At 43.9% G+C, this 21,472-nt stretch overlaps 1 protein-coding gene across 1 annotated transcript in view; it reads left to right on the top strand.

Moving 5' to 3' along the window:
- The first annotated feature begins 5,168 nt into the window (after positions 1-5,168).
- The window catches only part of LOC122543378 (sialic acid-binding Ig-like lectin 14), a 30,855-nt gene continuing 14,551 nt past the window's right edge, over positions 5,169-21,472 (top strand). The window contains exons 1-4 of the mRNA XM_043682048.2: positions 5,169-5,498; positions 10,919-11,220; positions 12,180-12,548; positions 13,104-13,403. Of these exons, the coding sequence (XP_043537983.1) occupies positions 11,178-11,220; positions 12,180-12,548; positions 13,104-13,403 (712 nt within the window). The 5' untranslated portion in view covers positions 5,169-5,498; positions 10,919-11,177. The remainder of the gene's footprint in view (positions 5,499-10,918; positions 11,221-12,179; positions 12,549-13,103; positions 13,404-21,472) is intronic.

Genomic DNA, 21,472 nt, shown 5'->3' with positions numbered 1-21,472 from the left:
ATCTCCTGAATGGCTGTGTTTGGAAATGGAGCAGCAGCTGGGAACCATTGTAGATCATCCATGAAGCTGAGAAAATCATGGATAGCATCTACAGAGAAGTGGCCACACCACAGGCTATGAAGCCAGAGGCGGCAAGGGTATGGGTGACAACCATACAGAGGAAGAGGACTAGGTAGGCACTGCAGGAATCCCCTGTGATCATTCTCCTGCAAAACCACATAGACCACGTTGGATATTGCTGAGGGGAATGGCCTCTCAGGGGAAAGTAGCAGCAGGCTAAATTCGATGCACCACTGTTGGCTGCACATGCAGAGAAGAAAGTGTGAGAAGGCAGTAGCAACAGGGGATTCAATTGTAAAAGGAACACCTCCAGATTTTCCATGGTAGCACACAAGACTCCAGGAGCTGCCTGGTGGCAGGATGAAGGATGTCTCAGTGCGGCGGCAGGACATGCTGGATTGGGGAGGGTGAACAGCCAGAGGTTGTGGCACACATTGGGGCCAATGACTTTGGGAAGAAAAGGAATGAGGTGCTGGAAGCAGTATATAGGGAGCTAGGAAGCAAGTTAAAAACTTGGAGATTAAAGGTAATAATCTCAGGATTCGCCTCTCAAGGGCAACCGGGGGTGAGCAATAAATGCTGGCCAGCCAGCGACACCCAGATTCCACAAGAGAATAAACCAAATACCAGTGCTACATGCTAGTCAGCGTAAAAATGGCAGGATCTATCAGATGAACAAATGGCTGAAGAGATGATGTGATGGAGAGAGATTCAGGTTCCTGGGGCATTGGGAGAAGTTCTGAGGAAGATGGGACCAGTACAAACTGGATAGTGAGTGGCAGCCGGCTAGGATCACATGCCAGTGGATGTATTTGCTCGAGTGGTTGGGGATGGTATAAAGTGGCAAGGGGATGGGAACGTCGACAGTAGAGGGGGAACAAGGGCAAAAACAGAAGACAGAATGGGAAATAGGAAAAGTGAGAAGCACGGGTGTTAGGGCTGCCCAGTGGCTAAAAGCAACTTAAAATTGTTTTTCCATTCACATCAAATGGCTGGGGAAGATTTTTAGCTGAAGCAGCAGCTTGTTTGGTTTGATATTTGAAATCGTTCCACCCCAACAAAAGGATTCAAGCAACAGGATAAAACAATGGGACCAGGCTAAAAACATTCAGAGGACGAGCCTTAAGGCCTTCCCTTAATCCACGGAGCATTTGCAATGAAGTTGGTGCGTTAGTCGTGCACATGGATATTAACAGATCAGATGTAGTTGGGATTATGGAGACATGGCTGCAGAATATCGAGGGGGTTTCAGGTTTTAAGGAGTACAGAGAAGAGGAAAAGGAAGTGGGGATCATTGTTGGTTAAACAGGACATCAATGCAAGTGTGAGGAAGGATATTAGCTCTGGTGGAGTCGTAGAGTCAAAGAGTCAGAGATATGTACAACACAGAAACAGACTCTTTGGTCCAACTCATCCATGCTGACAAGATATCCTAAATTAGTCCCATTTCCCTCTAAACCTTTCTTATTCATGTACCCAGATGCCTTTTAAATGTTTAAATTGTACCAGTCTTCACCACTTCCTCTGGCAACTCGTTCCATACACGCACCACCCTCTGTGTGAAAACTTTGCCCTTTAGGTCCCATTTAAATCTTTCCCCTCTCGCCTACCTTGGAAAGAAAGACCTTGGCTATTCACCCTATTCATGCCTCTCATGATTTTATAAACCTCTATAAAGTCACCCCTCAGCCTCCGATGCTCCAGGAAAAACAGGCCCAGTCTATTCAGCCTCTCGCCATAGCTTAAACCCTCCACCCCAGAAAATCCTTGTGAATCTTTCCTGAACCTTCTCAAGTTTCACAGCATCCTCCCTATAGCAGGGAGACCAGAACTGAGCACAGTATTCCAAATATGGCCTCACCAATGTCCTGTACAGCCGTAACACTATATTCCAACTCGTATACTCAATGCACTGACCAATAAAGGCAAGTGTACCAAATGCCTTCTTCACTGTCCTGTCTCCCTGTGACTCCACTTTCAAGGAACTATGACCTGCACCCCAAGGTCTCTTTGTTCAGCAACACTCCCCAGGACCTTACCATTGAGGTTCTAAGTCTTGCCCTGATTTGCCTTTCCAAAATGCAACACCTCACATTTATCTAAATTCAACTCCATTTGTCACTCATTTGATCAAAGTCACATTGTACTTTGAGGTAGCCTTCTTCACAGTCCACCACATCATCAATTTTGGTGTCATCTGCAAACTTACTGACTATACCTCCTATTTTCACATCCAAATCATTTATATGCATCACAAAAAGCAATGGACTTAGCCCCAATCCTTGCGCCACACCACTGGGCACAGGCCTTCATTCTAAAAAGCAACCCTCCACCACCACCTTCTCTGTCTCCTATCTTCAAGCCAGTTATGTATTCAAATGGCTAGCTCTTCCTGGATTCCTTGTGATCTAATCTTGCTAGCCAGTATGCCATATGGAACCTTGTCAAACTCCTTGCTGAAGTCCATATCGACAATGAGCAAAATCTTGCCTTCATCAGTCTTCTTTATCGCTTTGTCAAAAAACTCAATCAAAGTAGTGAGACATGATTTCCCATGCACAAAGACACGTTGATTATCCCTAATATGTCTTTACCTTTCCAAATACATGTAAATCCTCAGAATCCTCTTCAACAACTTACCCATCACTGATGTCAGGCCCCCCGGTCTATAGTTCCCTGGCTTTTCCTTACCACCTTTCTTACATGATGGCACTACATTGGCCTCCAATCTTCTGGCATCTCACCTGTGGCTACCAATGATACAAATATCTCAGCAAGATGCCCAGCAATCTCCTCCCTAGCTTCCCACAAAGATCTGGGAAACAACTGATCAGGTCGTGGAGATTTATCTATTTTTATACATTTTAAGATGTCCAGTACACCTCCTCTGTAACATGGACACTTTTCAAGCTATCACTATTTATTTCTCCAAGTACTCTGGCTTCTGTAGCCTTTTCCCACAGTAAATACTGGCACAAAACACTCGTTTAATATATCACACATAGACGGCTTTGTTGATCCTATTCTCTTCTTAATTACTCATTTGTCCTTAACATATTTGTCAAATCTCTGGATTCTCCTTAATCCTGTTTGCCAAAGTTATCTCTCATCCACTTTTTGCCCTCCTGATTTCCGTCTTGAGTATACTCCTACTGCCCTTGTACTCCTTTTGAGGTTCATTCGATTTCAGCTGTCTACCTGACATATGCCTTTTTTTTTCTTGACCACAGCCTCAATTTCACTAGTCATCCAACTCGTCATTCCCTACACCTACCACCCTGCCCTTCACACTAACAGGAACATACAGTACTGTCTCTGGGCTCTCATTATCTCATTTTTGAAAGCCTCCTACTTTTCAAATGCCCCTTGATCTGTGAATAGCCTCTCCTTTTGAAAATTCTTGCCAAATGCCATCAAAATTAGTGATGGCTTAGCTGTATTGTTGCTGGACTGTTAATACAGAGACCCAGGTGATGTTTTGTGGATCTGGGTTCAAATCCCATCACGGCAGATGGTGGAATTACAATTCAATGAAAATCTAGAATTAATAATGGCCATGAATCCATTGTTGATTATCAGGAAAAGCCCATCTGATTCACTGATATCCTTCAGGGAGGGAAACTATCATTCTTACCTGGTTTGGCCTGCTTGTGACTCCAGGTGCATGGTAATGTGGTTGACTCTTAACTGCCCTCTGGGCAATTAAGGATGGGCATTAGATGCTGGCACAGCCACATCCCATGAATGAATAAACAAATGGCAAATTGACCAACAGGAGCAGTAGACCTGAGGATTGGGAGCAGTTTCGATTTCAGCAAAGGAGGACCAAGGGATTGATGAAGAGGAGGGAAATCAAGTACAAGAGTAAGCTCACAGGGAACATACAAACTGATCGTCAAAGTTTCCATAGGCCCTTAGAAACAGGAATGTTCTAAACAGGAACAAAGAGATGGCAAACCAATTAAATTCACAAAGGAGGGCACCAATAATGTCCCAAAAATGTTGGGGATCACAGAGTCTAATGAGAGGGAGGAACTGAAGGAAATCAGTATTAATAGGGAAATGGTATTGGGCAAATTGATGGATTAAAGGCTGATAAATCCCCAGGGCGACATCCCAGGGTAGTTGATGAAGTGGCCCTAGAAACAGTGGATGTATTGGTGGTCATCTTTCAGGATTCTTTAGACTTTGGAACAGTTACTATGGATTGCAGAGTAGCTAATTTAACCCCATTATTTGAAAAAAGGAAGGTGAGAGGTTGACAGAGTTAGTGTTTCCACAGCAGTGACCCTTCTTCAGAACTTCACTGCACTCGAAACGTTAACTCTCTCTCTCTCTGCACAGATGCTGCCAGACCGGCTGAGTTTCTCCCGCGATTTCTGTTTACCTTTCAGATTTCCAGCCTCCTCAGCTCTTGGTTTGACTGTACCAGTAGACAGCATGAATCAGCGGGTCATGTTACAAGCAATTTGGGTTAAAGCTGAATCTGCAACAACGTGAACTCGATCAACTGCCTGAAACCTTCAGTAATAACTTTCTTTCAGCTCCCCACTTTAAGTTAAAAACCGATTTGATTCTAAAAAAGATGTGCAGGTTAGATGAATTGGCTATGCTAAAAATGTCCATAGAGTTAGGTGCATTAGTGAGGGCTAAATCTGGGGAATGAGTCTGGGTGGGTTACTCTTCGGAGGGTCGGTGTAAACTAGTTGGGCCGAAGGGCCTGTTTCCACACTGCATTCCCTTAACGATAATATGCACATTTCATTCAAATGACTCCCTGCTAAAGATAGATATAAATGTTTGAACATTCTATTATGTACCAGCTCTATTTTTTTTAACACTGAACAGTGCAGAGCACCTTTATGTTCTGCTCAGTCTATCTTGCAAAGGTATTTGCATATATTTTAAAATCAAGACCACCTTTACAAAAAAGACGTCAGATCGAATCAAACGGGATAAATATCTGGACCATTTCGTGACAGGAAATAAAACCTTTATGAATCAAAGACAAAATAATGACCTCCTTTTGGTTTCCAACGCTTTGGTGACAAACGATCTTTGTTGTCAGAGACGAAAACAGCAGCAATGTTTGGGTGAATGTGAGGAAACCACTCGCCTGCAAAACGTAGTAACCGAGGTTCCATAACCCCAACTCAATCGCATTCGGTGCCAGAAAGCTCCATTTGTCTGAGATATGTGTCAGAGACCATTGCCGCTGGGGAACGTATCTGTTAAACCAAGTTCTAACATATTAATGCCAGACATCACAGTGCTATCAGTTCCTGTGAGGGTGACTGTGGTTTGGTGTTGCTGTATTTGTGATTCGCTCGAGATGCAATGAGTCCGTGTTTAACACCAGAGAGCAGATGCAAGATGCCGATCAGAGGAGATTGACTCAGCACTGATCTTGCCCATTCTGTAGACAAGGAATCTCTCGGGTAAGGAGAAAGTGAGGTCTGCAGATGCTGGAGATCAAAGTTGAAACTTTATTGCTGGAACAGCACAGCAGGTCAGGCAGCATCCAGGGAACAGGAGATTCGACGTTTCGGGCACAGGCCCTTCTTCAGGAAGGGCCTGTGCCCGAAACGTCGAATCTCCTCTTCCCTGGATGCTGCCTGACCTGCTGTGCTGTTCCAGCAATAAAGTTTCAACTCTCGGGTAAGTCCCTGCTGAATAAATGAGAAGCAAGCAGGCTGGAGAAATGGGAATGTTGTTAATTGGGAGGCAAGTTCTTCACACCGACGGGCTATTTTACAACCCTGCCTAGATGTTTCTTTTTTAAAAAAAAGCACAGAGCCTTCGTTCAGGGTGCTGTGATTCTTGCTGGCTTCACCCTTTCTCCAACATTACTCTCCACGTAGGCGCACCCACCCTGCTGCTGATGGGGATTTTCACGTTGATACTGAGGAACACTCCTGTGTCAGTGGTGGAGGGATTGGACGCCGAAGGTGCTGCATGTGATGGCAGTAAAGCAGGAGGCTGTGGGTTCTGGGTGTTTCTTGGAAGTTGTTTGAGTCACGCTTGTCCAGAAAAAGGGAGACGATTCCATCTCATTCCTGACTTGGAGCTGGTGGGGCGGATTCGAGTGGACAGGAAATAAATTACTTTGCAGAATACGCCCAACCTCTGACCTGTTCTTTCAGTGAGAACATTTCTCTGGCTACCTGAGGATTGGTTAGAATAGGACGCTTGGGTAGGTATATGAATAGGAAGGGTTTTAGAGGGATATGGGCAAAGGGTCTACTTTTTGTCATTTACATAAATGATTTGGATGCGATCATAAGAGGTACAGTTAGTAAGTTTGCAGATGACACCAAAATTGGAGGCGTAGTGGACAGCGAAGAGGGTTACCTCAGATTACAACAGGATCTTGACCAGATGGACTGAGAAGTGGCAGATGGAGTTTAATTCAGATAAATGCCAGGTGCTGCATTTTGGGAAAGCAAATCTTAGCAGGACTTATACACATAATGGCAAGGTCCTGGGGAGTGTTGCTGAACAAAGAGACCTTGGAGTGCAGGTTCATAGCTCCTTGAAAGTGGAGTCGCAGGTAGATAGGATAGTGAAGAAGGTGTTTGGTATGCTTTCCTTTATTGGTCAGAGTATTGAGTACAGGAGTTGGGAGGTCATGTTGCAGCTGTACAGGACATTGGTTAGGCCACTGTTGGAATAATGCGTGCAATTCTGTTCTCCTTCCTATCGGAAAGATGTTGTGAAACTTGAACGGGTTCAGAAAAGATTTACAAGGATGTTGCCAGGGTTGGAGGATTTGAGCTATAGGGAGAGGCTGGACAGGCTGGGGCTGTTTTCCCTGGAGTGTCGGAGGCTGAGCGGTGACCTTATAGAGGTTTACAAAATCATGAGGGGAATGGATATATGTTCCTCATGTGGACTCTTTTCCCTGAGGTGGGGGAGTCCAGAACTAGAGGGCATAGGTTTAGGGTGAGAGGGGAAAGATATAAAAGGGACCTAAGGGGCAACTTTTTCACGCAGAGGGTGGTACGTGTATGGAATGAGCTGCCTGAGGAAGTGGTGGAGGCTGGTACAATTGCAACATTTAAGAGGCATTTGGATGGGTATATGAATAGGAAGGGTTTAGAGGGATATGGGCCGGGTGCTGGCTGGTGGGACCAGATTGGGTTGGGACATCTGGTCGGCATGGATGGGTTGGACCGAAGGGTCTGTTTCCGTGCTGCCCATCTCTATGATTCTACGGTTTGCCAATTTCTGCTCACCCCGCAGGTTCGATTCTCACACTGACTAAAGGGAGCATCAAGAGCTCTCTTTCCCAATCTTTCCCCTCCCTTGAGGCACGATGACCCCCAGGTTAAACCACCACCCCGTCGCCCGTGTTTCTCCCTAATGAGAGAGCCGCCCTAAGGTCCATTCGGGCTTTACCTTCCCTTTATATACCTGTTCAGTTTCTGAAATTAGTGCTCCTTCATTGAACTGGAGAGAAATCGTTCTTTTCTCTCAGAAAAGGTTTACTGGAGCTGATTTATGACCTGCGAGAAATGAGAGAATTGAGTTCCATCATGGATTAGCATGAGCTGTTCTGGTTAAAAACCGTTAAGTGTGACTGTATTAAGGTCGAAGTGTTATCCCGTTTTGCTCCCTCCACAAATAATTTTTAAATCTGGGTCATTTTCAGTTCGGTTAGCCGACTGCTGTGTTATACGTGTAAGGCATTTTATTTAAATGATAATTGAGCAATTCGGGCAGGACTGAAATAGCAGCAGAGTCGCGGAGAGACGCATTTAATACGTGGTGAGGTGTAATTCAAAGAATTTCGCAGTGATGGAACGAGGCAATGTTAGATATTATTCCAAAATTCGTGCATATTCCATGGAACTAGGAACTGCGAGCGCATGTCGAGAACAGTTAATGAAACATAGGTTTTAGATACTTCGTTGTTCAGGACAGAAACGGGTAACTTCTGCTGAACCTGTGTAAATACCTGCTTCAGCTGATATTGTTGTCTTCGGTTCTGCTGACAACATTTTCGGAAGGATAGGAGGGTGTTTGAATGATTCGATGGAGTAGTTTACGGGAAGTTAGAAGCCCACCCTGATGTTAGTTTATATTTAATGGCGTTGCGATGAAAATGGAGGTGAATGCAGGCCATGCCTATTGGAGATAGTGTAGACCAACACTACCCTGGTGAAGGGCTCTTACCCGAAACCTGGACTCTCCTGCTCCCTCGGATGCTGCCTGACCTGCTGTGCTTTTCCAGCACCACCCTCTCGACTCTGATCTCCAGCATCTTCAAGTCTTCACTTTCTCCGAGACAAACACACTATGTCAGCTGAAAATTCACGGTTGTCCGGTTGTAAGCTTTCTGTGAGAGCCACAGGTCTGGTCCTGTTGGGGAGGATTGGTGTCATTCAATGAGTCCGTTACCGGCACTTGGCTCACCAATTGCTGACTATGTCAATCTCCCTGTCCAGGAGATGGATCCATGTATCTACATCGTGTCCTGTCTGAGACTGACAGAAAGGTCTACCCTCGCGTCGATAATAACAATAATAAAAATAAACTGCTGGAATATCAGAAACAAAGCAGAAATTGCTGGACAAAGCTCAGCAGGTCTGGCAGCATCCAGGGAGAGAAAGCAGAATTATCATTCAGAGAGTGAAATCCTGCCGAGGGTCTCTGGACCCCAAATGCTAACTTTGCTTTCCCCCCGACAGAGCCAGCAATTTCTGCTTTTGAACCTCGTGTTGGTGTTCGGTCTGAAACTTTATATCTTGAACTCAATCATATTGCTTCCTTTAAATCCTTCGGTGGTCTATCTGTTGGGCAATACCTTCTCTCTGCCTGTTTTGAACTTACTACTTTGCAAAACAAACCTGGCATCTGTCCCACCGTCTTCCCTTTACTCCTTGCAAGTGCCATTTCCACTTGCACATGTGCTTTCTGATCTACGTTGGTTTTGGGCCATACAATACCTGAATCACAGCATTGTAAGGTCGTTCTCCAATCCTTCCATGCGTTTTGGTTTTCTCTCTCTTTCCAGTTCCAGTTCCAATCGTATAGGGAGCTCAGAGGTAACTGCGCTGCAATGATTCTGTCACGGTGTGCATCCTCCAATAGCGATTGCACCACCATTGTTTCACGAAATACCAGACTCTGGCAACCTCTGTATCTCTCCTTTAGCACATTTCTGAGATGTGACCTCTTTGGTTCAATTTTTGGTCATCTGGGCCGATATCTATGATGTGGAGGTGCCCCTGTTGGGATGGAAGAGTGTGATGCTGGAAAAGCACAGCCGGTCAGGCAGCATCCAGAGGTGCAGGAGAGTCAACGTTTCGGGCATAAGCCCTTCATCAGGACAAAGTTAAAAAAAAATCACCCAACACCAGATTATAGTCCAACAGGTTTATGTGGAAGTACATTTGGCCGATATCTCCCAGTGGCAGTGTCATGATTGTTTGATTTTGTTTCTATCAAATGCCTCGGGTGCATCATGAATTATTTTTTTCTTGCGTTATAAGACCCCAGAGACTGGGGATGGCTCTTGTGGAGCAGTGGTAGTGTCTCTAGCTTTGACCCAGGGTAAAAGTGCCGCCTGCTCCTTAGGTCTGTGGTAACACCTCTGAAAGGGTTGGTTCGGGGAATATCTACCCTGCGGAGCTAAGGCTATTGTGGCGCAGTGGTAGTGTTTTTCCCTGGAGCCTGGAGCTCAAATCCCACCTGCTCCAGAGGCGTATAATACCAGTTCTGAGGCTCTAAGGATGCAGTGAGTGTAGGAGAAACGCGGCCAAATTTATTTATTGACAAAAATAAAAGTCATTTTAAGATATTGGAGTGCTGCCTGTTAACAGAGAATTGCAGATACTACACAATTGATGAAAAATAAAGTTGTAACGATATGACCAGCAACTTTTGTCTCACCAATATAACCCCCATTGATGGGGGAACATCAGGATTAATAACCAGAGGTAAACGTAACAGTTACTTTGGAACATTTCATGCAACTCAAGATTGACATTTTGACTAAAATCTAACTTGGCTGAATTAAAAAAAAATGTTTGATGTTTGCAAAAAGAAAAGAAGAAAGAATCTCCAGAAAACGTTTGACTACGGTCCTCACAGGAGCCTTCGGTTTGATAGAACAGTCAGTTGTAGGACGTATGGAAGAAAGTAAGGGTCAATAGGCTGAAGGTAGTGGTGGATATTGTATTTTTTGAACGAGGGAAAATCTCGAGGGTCTTCGGGGTTGTTGTCGGCGGGGTGGGGGGGGGGGGGTTCTCTGATTAGTTTGACATCCATTGGGAGTGGGGAAGTGGTGAGCAAAATCCCAAAACAGCGGAGTAAACCAGAACTGGGAGACCTTGAGAACTGTTAAGAGGACAATGTTCAAAGGCGGACAACACAGAAAGCGTGAAGGACTAATTGGGAGATGGACGGATAGAATTGAATGCATGGAGGTGCAAAGTGGTTCCATTTTGTTGGAAATGAATACGAGGGGTGTCAACAAAGGGGAACAGGTCGACTGCGCAGTTCGAAGCCAAACCAGCCTGTAATAAAGTTCACGTTCCGAGTCTAGTGGCCCTTCTGACTCTCCACAAATCCTGCCCACATTTGCTGAGTTTCACCAGCAATTCTGTTTTTGTTTCTGCACAGTTTTATTTACAGGGGTTTTTTTTTTAACTAAATTCGTTACATGTGGCAGGTCATATTGGAGCGCGGTCATCAAAACGTAAAGGATTCGCGGGCTTTATATATTGGAGTTTATGGAAACCAAGCCAAGCACGTTCTGAAGAATTGCTGAATACACAGATAGTCCTCAACTCGATTATTCTGTTTATTATTATTCAGATCTCCGGCACCTGCAGTTGTTTATTTTATTTTGTAGCTTCCATGTTATGAGTTGCTCAACTTGCAAGAACAACATATTTAGCAGCAAGATGTCTTCTGCAGAGGAGCTGCAATTTGCCTACCAAGAAACGGAGTGGAAAAATGTCGTGAGGAGGGCTAGATGTCTTGCCTGCCACGAGATCTGATAGTGATTCCCAGCGAAATTCCCGGTGACACCGCCAGTTAGAATGAAGTACGGTGCTTGTTGTGAAATAATTTCTTCATATATTCAGTGAGATCGGACCCACTTTCTCGTCATGAGGAGTTGGATGTTCATTTCCCTCCTGATATTGACAGAAGGTATGTTTCTTACCTTTCAGTAATGTCCACTGGCGTTAATTTCGGTCATTTAGGAATATTGTTCCTTTCAGAAGAACGGTCACTGGACTCGAAACGTTTTTTTTTTCTCCACAGGTGCTGCCAGACCTGCTGAGGTTCTCCAGCTATTTCTGTTTTTGTTTAGGATATTCTCTCAGGCACATTTCATTGATCATTTGTGTGAATATGAAGAGATAGACACTTCGTGAATGTAGAAGCGGGCTTAGCAGTTATAATTCAATGTGCTTATCTGTCTATCGGTCTTTTCATTTGGATGCAGCGTATGTTCTATTACATAGTAACTAACATTGAAATTCATGTTTGAATTTATTTAAGGGCAATTTAGTGTTTTTTTTCTGTTGTGTTTTTATTGACTTATCATGAACTTCACTGAATATTGCAGAGCTTGATTTTTAATGGGTCTGCATATTTGTTGAGTTTTAAGTGTGCGTATAGTTGACTTATAAATCGGACATGGAATCGATGCACGAGTGAACAGTTTAGTAACCACCCTTGGTATTATCGAATGGTTTTGCAAAATACCTTACCTGGAGACTAGGACCCGTGGACACAGCCTTAGAATTAGGGGGGGGGGGGGGGGGGGTAAATTCACAACAGAAATGCGGAGACATTTCTTCAGCCAGAGAGTGGTGGGCCTGTGGAATTCATTGCCACAGAGTGCAGTGGAGGCTGGGACGCTAAATGTCTTCAAGGCAGAGATTGATAAATTCTTGATGTCACAAGGAATTAAGGGCTACAGGGAGAATGCGGGTAAGTGGAGTTGAAATGCCCATCAGCCATGATTGAATGGCCTTACTTCCGCTCCTATGTCTTATGGTCTTCAATTGTGATTGCGATTGTTAACACTGAAGTATGTTTAAGGAATTGCAATCATTTAAAAAAAATCTAACTAAAGCAATTGTATTTTTTTGATTTCTCAGGTATTTCTGGAGATCAGTGTTCTGTGATAGTGCCAGAACATGCCTTGGCTGTAGTTGGTGGGTGTGTAGAAATCCAGTGTACTTTTGATCATACGATCAATTATACCTACAGAAAAGCAATATGGATTAAAAAAGGTGTTAATGCTATGAAGCCCAGTGCCTCGGTCCTTTATGATTCAGAACATCCAAGCAACCAACAGAGTGACTATTGTGGGAGGGTTGTATTCACTGGTGACTTTGGAAAAACACAATGCTCCCTTCTCCTAAACGATATTAGGAAGACTGATGAGGGAACCTATCAAGTCATTCTGGTATTCGTTTCAGAAGTCAACGTCACTGAACATTCTGAGTTCAATATCTCTGTTTCAGGTGAGTGTGCCTGTATTTTGTTTACTATTCTCGTTCAAGTACTTCATTTTGAATCCTTGCTATTTCAAATTGCTCAATATCCTAATGTCCCAGACGATCTCAAATAAGACGAAGAGAGACAGAGTTCAGTCCTGAGGAAAGGTCACAAGACCCGAAACGGTAACTCTGATTTCTCTGCTGCCTGATCTGCTGAGCTTTTCCAGCAACTTCAGTTTCTGTTAACGTTTCGGGACCCCCATCAGCTCTCAAATTGTTGCTAAAACAAGAGAGACAGGAACCAGAGACCAGAGGACATTAAACAGAATAATGATGATGAAAGTAAACTAAGGATTAATGTTGGAGAATATATAATATTCACAGATCCATGATGTTGCTATATCACTCCGAGGAATTGTTTAGAATAGCAAGGTCCTTGCAATGTACATCCGAAAACAAAGATCAATGTATCATTTGAAAAAAAGAAAACCGAATGTTGTTTTGCTGATCTAGTTGAAAACTTCTTTCGCATTTAAAAAGACAAACCATTCTAACAGACCTTCCCTGCTTCACTTACAGAAAAACCAACCATTTCACATGTTGGAGAAATTATTGCAGGCCAAATTGTACGATTGAAATGCTCGGTCAGTCAGAACTGCCCGAATGGCAACCTACAATTGAAATGGACTTATCACAACCAGTCAATTCCTCTTCAATGGGACGCCGAAGGAAAAGATGAAAGTTCGAATTCTCGGACAGTTTCATCCGTACTAACATTGATTCCATCAGCTGTCAATCACGGGACAATGCTCAAATGTACAATTACAAGCGACAGCTTCCAAATTTCCTCTCCTGAAACTCTCATCTTGCAGGTTAAGTGTGAGTGCTTGTTTCAAAGATCGTCATTCTTAGATGTTGTACCCAGCTTTTTTTTTTACTGGCTGTAGGTTAGCTCAGTTGGATGGCTGGTTTCTGGTACAGACTAACCCTAACAGTGTGGGTTCTATTCCCACATCAGCTGAAGTTGCCATAAAGGATTAAGCCCCCTCTCCTGAGGGGTGCGTGACCATCTAGTTAGACCACCAATCAGTTGCTTCTCCTTAATGAGATAGCAGCTCCATTGTCAAGTTGGACAATGATAACTTTATGAAGAATTAAGTGGCTCTTTAGCCTTTGTTGCGAAATTGTTCTACATGCATCGTCGTCTGTTCTACGACAAATAACCCATGAATTGGTGCGTGATTTGGGACTTCAGAATAATCAATCCCGAAAATAGTCAAATGCATTCAAGTCCTTAATCTGAACATGATTTCCACATGACAGATGGTAGCACTGCCTGGGAATCAGAATGGGTCCTCATTCTCATAGAACAGTCCAGCACAGGCCCTTTGGCCTTCAATGTTGTGCCGCCCTGTTATCCTTAGGGACAGCTGGAAAATGGGAAGCCTTCAAAAATCAGATAACTAGAGTCCAGAGACAGTATATTCCTGTGCGGGTGAAAGGAAAGGCTGGTAGGTGCAGAGAATACTGGCTGACGAGAGAAATTGAGGGTTTGGTTAAGAAAAAGTAGGAAGCAGATATCAAGTATAGACAGCAGAGATCGTGTTAATCCTTAGAAGAGTATAAAGGCAGTAGGAGTATACTTAAGAGAGAAATCAGGAGGGCAAAAAGGAGACATGAGATAGCTTTGGCAAATAGGGTTAAGGAGAATCCAAAGACATTTTATAAATACATTAAGGACAAAAGGATAACTAGGGAGAGAATAGGTCCCCTCAAAAATCAGTAAGACGGCCTTTGTGTGCAGCCACAGGAGATGGGGGAGATACTAAACGAGTATTTTGCATCAGTGTTTACCGTGGAGAAGGACATGGAAAATATGGAATGTAGGGAAATAGATGGTGACATCTTGAAAGGTGTCCATACTACAGAGGAGGAGGTACTGGATGTCTTGAAACACATAAAAGTGGATAAATCCCTAGGACCTGATCAGGTATTCCCTCGAACGCTGTGGGAAACTAGGGAAGTGTTTGCTGGGCCTCCTGCTGAGATGTTTGTATCATCGATAGTTGCAGGTGAGGTGCCGGAAGACTGGAGGTTGGCTAACGTGGTGTCACTGTTTAAGAAAGTTGGTAAGGACAAGCCAGGGAACTATAGATCGGTGAGCCTGACCTCGGTGGTGGGCAAGTTGTTGGAGGGAATCCTGAGGGACAGGATGTACATGTATTTGGAAAGGCAAGGACTGATTAGGGATAGTCAACATGGCTTTGTGTGTGGGAAATCATGTCTCACAAACTTGACTGAGTTTTTTGAAGAAGTAACAAAGAGGACTGATGAGGGCAGAGCGGTGGATATGATCTATATGGACTTCAGTAAGGCGTTCAACAAGGTTCCCCATGGGAGACTGATTAGCAAGGTTAGAGATCACGGAATACAGGGAGATCTAGCCATTTGGATACAGAATTGGCTCAAAGGTAGAAGACAGAGGGTGGTGGTGGAGGGGTTGCTTTTCAGACTGGAGGCCTGTGACCAGTGGAGTGCCACAAGGATTGGTGCTGGGTCCACTACTTTTTGTCATTTATATAAATGATTTGGATGTGAGCATAAGAGGTATATTTAGTAAGTTTGCAGATAGCATCAAAACTGGAGGTGTAGTGAATAGCAAAGAAAGTTACCTCAGAGTACAACGGGATCTTGATCAGATGAGCCAGTGGGCTGAGGAGTGGCAGATGGAGTTTAATTTAGATAAGTGTGAGGTGCTGCATTTTGGGAAAGCAGATTTTAGCAGGACTCACTTAATGGTAAAGTCCTCGGGAGTGTTGCTGAACAAAGAAACCTTGGAGTGCAGGTTCATAGTTCCTTAAAAGTAGAGTTTCAGGTAGATAGGATAGTGAAGAAGGCGTTTGGTATGCTTTCCTTTATTGGTCAGAGCATTGAGTATAGAAGTCGGGAGGTCATGTTGCGGCTGTACAGGATGTTGGTTAGGCCACTGTTGGAATATTGCGTGCAATTCTGGTCTCCTTCCTATCAGAAAGATGTTATGAAACTTGAAAGGGTTCAGGAAAGATTTGCAAGGATGTTGCCAGGGTTGGAGGATTTGAGCTATAGGGAGAGGCTGAATAGGCTGGGGTTTCTTTCCCTGGAGCATCAGAGGCTGAGGGGTGACCTTATAGAGGTTTATAAAATCATGAGGGGCATGAATAGGGGAAATGGACATGGTCTTTTCCCTGGGATGGGGGAGTCCAAACCTAGAGGACATAAGTTTAGGGTGAGAGGTGAAAGATATAAAAGGGACTTAAGGGCAACGTTTTCACACAGAGGGTGGTACTCGTACAGAATGAGCTGCCAGAGCAAGTGGTGGAGGCTGGTACAATTGCAGTATTTAAAAGACATCTGGATGGGTATATGAATATGAAGGGTTTAGAGGGATATGGGCCAAGTGCTGGCAAGTGGGACTAGATTAGGTTAGGATATCTGGTTGGCATGGACGAGTTGGACCGAAGGGTTTGTTTTCTGCTGTACATCTCTATGACTCAATGACTCTACTCTAAGATCAGACTAACCTACGCACCTTTTGATTGTATTATCATCCATGTGCCTATCCAAGAGTTGCTTAAATGTCCCTCATGTCTCTGACTCCGGTACCACTGCTGGCAGTGCATTCCACACACCCACCACTCTCTGTGTAAAGAACTGACCTCTGACATCTCCCCCAAACCTTCCTCCAATCACCTTAAAACTATGCCCCCTTGTGACAGCCATTTCTGCTCTGGGAAAATGTCTCTGGTTGTCCACTCCATCTATGCCTCCCATCATCTTGTACACTTCTATCAAGTCACCTCTCATCCTCCTTCGCTCCATTGAGAAAAGCCCTAGCTCCCTGAACCTTTCTTCATAAGACATGCCCTCCAGTCCAGGCAGCATCCGAGTAAATCTCCTCTGCACCCTCTCTAAAGCTTCCACATCCTTCCTATAAGGAGGTGACCAGAACTGAACACAATATTCCAGATGTGGTCTAACCAGGGCTCTGGAGAGCTGCACCATAACCTCGCAACTCTTAAACTCAATCCCCCTGCCAATGAAAGCCAACACACCATATGTCTTCTTAACAACCCTGCTAGACAAAAGTGAGGACTGCAGATGCTGGAGATCAGAGCCTAGATTCGAGTGGTGCTGGAAAAGCACAGCAGGTCAAGCAGCATATGAGGAGCAGGAAAATCGACGTTTCGGGCAAAAGCCCTTCATCAGGAATGAATCATTCCTGATGAAGGGCTTTTGCCCAAAACTTCAATCTTCTTAACAACCCTGTCAGCTTAGGTGACAACTTTGAGGGGTCTATGGACATGGACCCCAAGATCCCTCTGTTCCTCCACACTGTCAAGAATCCTGCCTTTCACCCTGTATTCTGCATTCAAATTCGACCTTACAAAGTGAATCACGTCACACTTTTCCAGTTTGAACTCCATCTGCCACTTCTCAGCCCAGTTCTGCATCCTGTCAATGTCCCATTGCAACCTGCAACAGCCCTCCACACTATCCACCGCTCAAAGCACCTTCAACAACGAGCACATAGCAATGAACTGGGTGTAGGGATGGTGTTGCTGGGTGTGTTTGTTTCACGTTTTATGTCGGTGAATCAGCTTTGAAGCAATGTCCACCGAGTGTGAATAGGAATTATTCATTCCCAATTTAAATACAGACTCTCTCCTGCTAATGTATAGGGAGGTCAGCTCATCATTGTCATAGTGCTTTCCCACCCATGCCAGTTTATGATGGGTGAGTGTTGTAAATCTATCAGTGAGTTTATGGCAGGCCCTCTCTAGCTCGTATCCCACATCATTACTTCAACAGCTGTTGGTGTATCATGATACTCAGTGTTGTTTCCATGTGTGGAGATCAATATTTTGAAAACAAAACAATCTCAACTTCGCAAGCAGCGATTAAATAAAAGATGGACAATATTTAATTTTCACAACCTAAAACCTTTCCCGTAACAAGGAAATGATACTCTCCCAAAAAAACCTGATCCCTCTCAGCTCTACTCCCAGAACTGTGATGATGGTTCCTATTCCTGCTGATGTGCCATGCCTTTCTTCCGGAGCTTTCTCAGTGTCACTCCGGTCTGCCCCCACCATCTGCACTTTCACTGCAAGAGAAACAGCGATTGCTGCATCTGTGGAGAGAGAGAGAGAGTTAACATTTCGAGTCTATTTCTGAAGAAGTCCTGCTGGACTCGAAGCGTTAACTCTGTTTCATTGATGAGCCTCTGTCTTCCGAGTCACCTGTGGTCACAGGCTTACTTCCATTTCACAGAAATGAAGCGAGTTTTTCCATCCTCTCTCAACGCAGCCCACCTCCCCCCCCCCCCCCCCCCTCCAAAAACACAGCGCACAGTGGCCTGATGTCTTTTTATCAGGTTAAAATAAATTTATAAACACAGCGCAGACAGCAGTTCTCCAACAACAGTTTTCCGAGACCCAGCTCTGAGTTTAAAGCGATCAATGTGAATTCCACCACATCGTTTGCTGTACACATGAACAGGACTATGTCATTCAGTCCATCAAGAATTCATTGCTTTTCAAAAAGACCATGACTTATCTAATTGTAGCCTCAAAATCGAATTCATTCCCACTTCTGATACCTTTCAACCCCACAGTGAACAAAACTCTACCTCTCACACCAATCCATACCCTCACGAGTATCATGATGAATCTTTGATACTCCATTGGAAACAAGCCTGGCCTGCCCAACCTTTCCATCCCAGGTGTTAGCCCATGAACTTTCCCCAGATTGCCTCCATCACAATTCCATTCTTCCTTTAATAAGGTGACCAATACTGATTCCAGTCATCCAGATGCAGTCTCACTAGAGTCTTTAATAACTGAAACCTAATGTACCGACTTTTGCATTCAGTTCCCCTCATGATAAACGATAGCCATTCCCTTTCCTGATTACTTGCTGCGGCTATACATTAGCCATTTTGTGATTCATGCATGAAGACACCCAGGTCCCTGTGCATTTCAGACTTCTGCAAAATATTTCCCTCCCCACCCCTATCAGCGTTCCGAAAAGACCACTCCCTCCGTGACTCCCTCGTCAGGTCCACACCCCCGACCAATCCAACCTCCACTCCCGGCACCTTCCCCTGCAACCGCAAGAAATGCAAAACTTGCGCCCACACCTCCCCCCTTATTTCCCTCCAAGGCCCCAAGGGATCCTTCCATATCCGCCACAAATTCACCTGCACCTCCACACACATCATTTACTGCATCCGCTGCACCCGATGTGGCCTCTTCTATATTGGAGAGACAGGCCGCCTACTTGCGGAACGTTTCAGAGAACACCTCTGGGACACCCGGACCAACCAACCCAACCACCCCGTGGCTCAACACTTCAACTCCCCCTCCCACTCCACCAAGGACATGCAGGTCCTTGGACTCCTCCATCGCCAGACCATAGCAACACGACGGCTGGAGGAAGAGTGCCTCATCTTCCGCCTAGGAACCCTCCAACCACAAGGGATGAACTCAGATTTCTCCAGTTTCCTCATTTCCCCTCCCCCCACCTTGTCTCAGTCCCAACCCTCAAACTCAGCACCACCTTCCTAACCTGCAATCTTTTTCCTGACCTCCACCCCTACTCCGGCCTATCACCCTCACCTTAACCTCCTTCCACCTATCGCATTTACAAAGCTCGTCCCCCAAGTCCCTCCTCCCTACCTTTTATCTTAGCCTGCTTGGCACACTCTCCTCATTCCTGAAGAAGGGATCATGCCCGAAACGTCGATTCTCCTGCTCCTTGGATGCTGCCTGACCTGCTGCGCTTTTCCAGCAACACATTTTCAGCTCTGATCTCCAGCATCTGCAGTCCTCACTTTCTCCTTCTGCAAAATATCCCCATTTAGATGGTATGCTTTTTTTATTCTTCCTGCCAAAATGGACAATTTCCCACATTATAATTGATTTGCCACCACCATGCCCACTTAGTTTACCGAATAATATGTGTTTGGAAGCTTATTGTCTCCACCTCACAACTTCCTTTCTTGGTTTTCTTTGTGTGTTCAGCAAAATTGTTAACTCTAGCTTATTTCCTGTCATCAAAGTCATTTATAGAAATTTTAAGTGTTTTAAGTACCAGCACGACTTCCTATGGCACACTACTCATTACATCATAAAAATACATAGTTACCTCTGCTGTCTGCTTCCTGTCAGCCACCAATCTTCTATCTTGCATTTTCCACATTAACCCTTGATGTGGCAAATTATAAACCAGCTTCTGAATATATAAATATGGTATAAACCATTGGTTCCCTGATATCCGCAGCACTTGTTATTTCCTCAAATAGCTCCCATAAATTGGTCAAATGAGATTCCCCTTTCAGAATAAACATTTTTATTCTGTTTTATTACTTTGAACTTGTACAAGTGACATTCTGCAACCTATTTATGAATAGCTTCTATCATTTCCCCATGATAGATGTCAAGATCATTGGTCTTGTTTCTATCACGCCCTCTTTTTGAATGAAGAAGTTACATTTGCTGTAACCCAATCTAATGAGACCATCCCTGAATCAAGGGAGTTTTGGAAAATTAAATCCGACGTCCCTACGATCTCACCAGCAATTTGTTTTAAAAGGCCAGGATGAAGGCCAATTTATCATCAGGTTACAGTTCCAATAATGTACTCATTTACAATTCTGTTGATTGTGATTTTCTTGTGTTCCTCACTCATTTCCATTTCCTGATTCATTGATGCTTCTGACATGTTACTTGTATCCTCTGTCATGAAGAATCCTGAAAAGGGCCTGCTCCATTCATCAGCTGTTTCCTTAGTTTCCTTCATTAATTCTCAAATCCGCATTTCTATAGGACTAACACTGACTGTGTTAACTCTTTTCTTCTTTAAATATTTCTGAAACCTCTTACTCTCTGTTTTTATGTTTCTGGTAAACTTTATTTCTGTCTTGAATATTGCAACCCCTTCTTAATTCTTAGTCATTATTTTCTGTTTCATTTTATATTCTGAAATGCCGCCTGATCATTGCACAATTATATATGTTGCCTTGGATTCGTTTCTGTTCATTGGAATGTATCTGTTCTGTAAATTCTGAAATGCCCGTTAAATGTATACCAATGTGTCTCTATTAACCTCTCCTTTCACTTAATCTGCCAATTCTATGAGACAGCTGTGCTTTCACCTGATCATGACTGTGCTGAATTCAAGTTTGGAGAAGTAGTTTCAGACCCACTCCTCTCTCCCTCATATTAAATGTAATATTCAATCATGTTATGATCACTGCTATCTTAGGTTGCCTTCAACATCAGATCATTAGTTAATCTGATGTTATGACATAATACCACATCTATTATATGCTGCTCTCTGGTCATCTCCAATACTGTTCTCAGATGCCATCCTTAAAACATTCTATGAACTCCTCCTCTAAGCTGCTTTTCTCCAACTGGCTTTTCTCAGTCAATATGTATATTAAAATATCCTATGATTATCTTGGTTTATATCAAACAAGCTATCATTATTTCTTCCTTTATGTCACACAATACTGTGCAGTTTAGGTTAGGGTCATGTACCTCATTCCCATGAATGACTTCTTGTCTTTGCCATTTCTCATTTCAACCCAAGTTGTTGATATACATTGGTTTCCCAAACACTGGTCATTTCTTTCTTCTTTGCTAATATCATCATTAACCAACACTCCATTGCTTCTGATTTTCCTATCACTCCTAAATACCCTATACCCTTCAGGTTCAGTTCGCCAATCATGTCATCCTGCAGCAATGTCTCTGTGATTATCACCATATTGCACTTGTTGATTTCTACTTGCACACACATCCCTTTTCTTTTGCAATCTTTATAAATTCAGAAATGATGCCTTTAGTTTGATTCTCTGACTCTCTTTCAAAATTAATGTCTTTTTTGTTTGTTGATTCCTCCAT

This window comes from Chiloscyllium plagiosum, unplaced genomic scaffold (assembly GCF_037043375.1).
Source record: "Chiloscyllium plagiosum isolate Xiang-an unplaced genomic scaffold, Cpla_swu_hap1 HiC_scaffold_53X, whole genome shotgun sequence".
NCBI classification, from domain to species: Eukaryota; Metazoa; Chordata; class Chondrichthyes; order Orectolobiformes; family Hemiscylliidae; genus Chiloscyllium; species Chiloscyllium plagiosum.
This window is presented reverse-complemented; position numbering and strand designations above follow the sequence as displayed.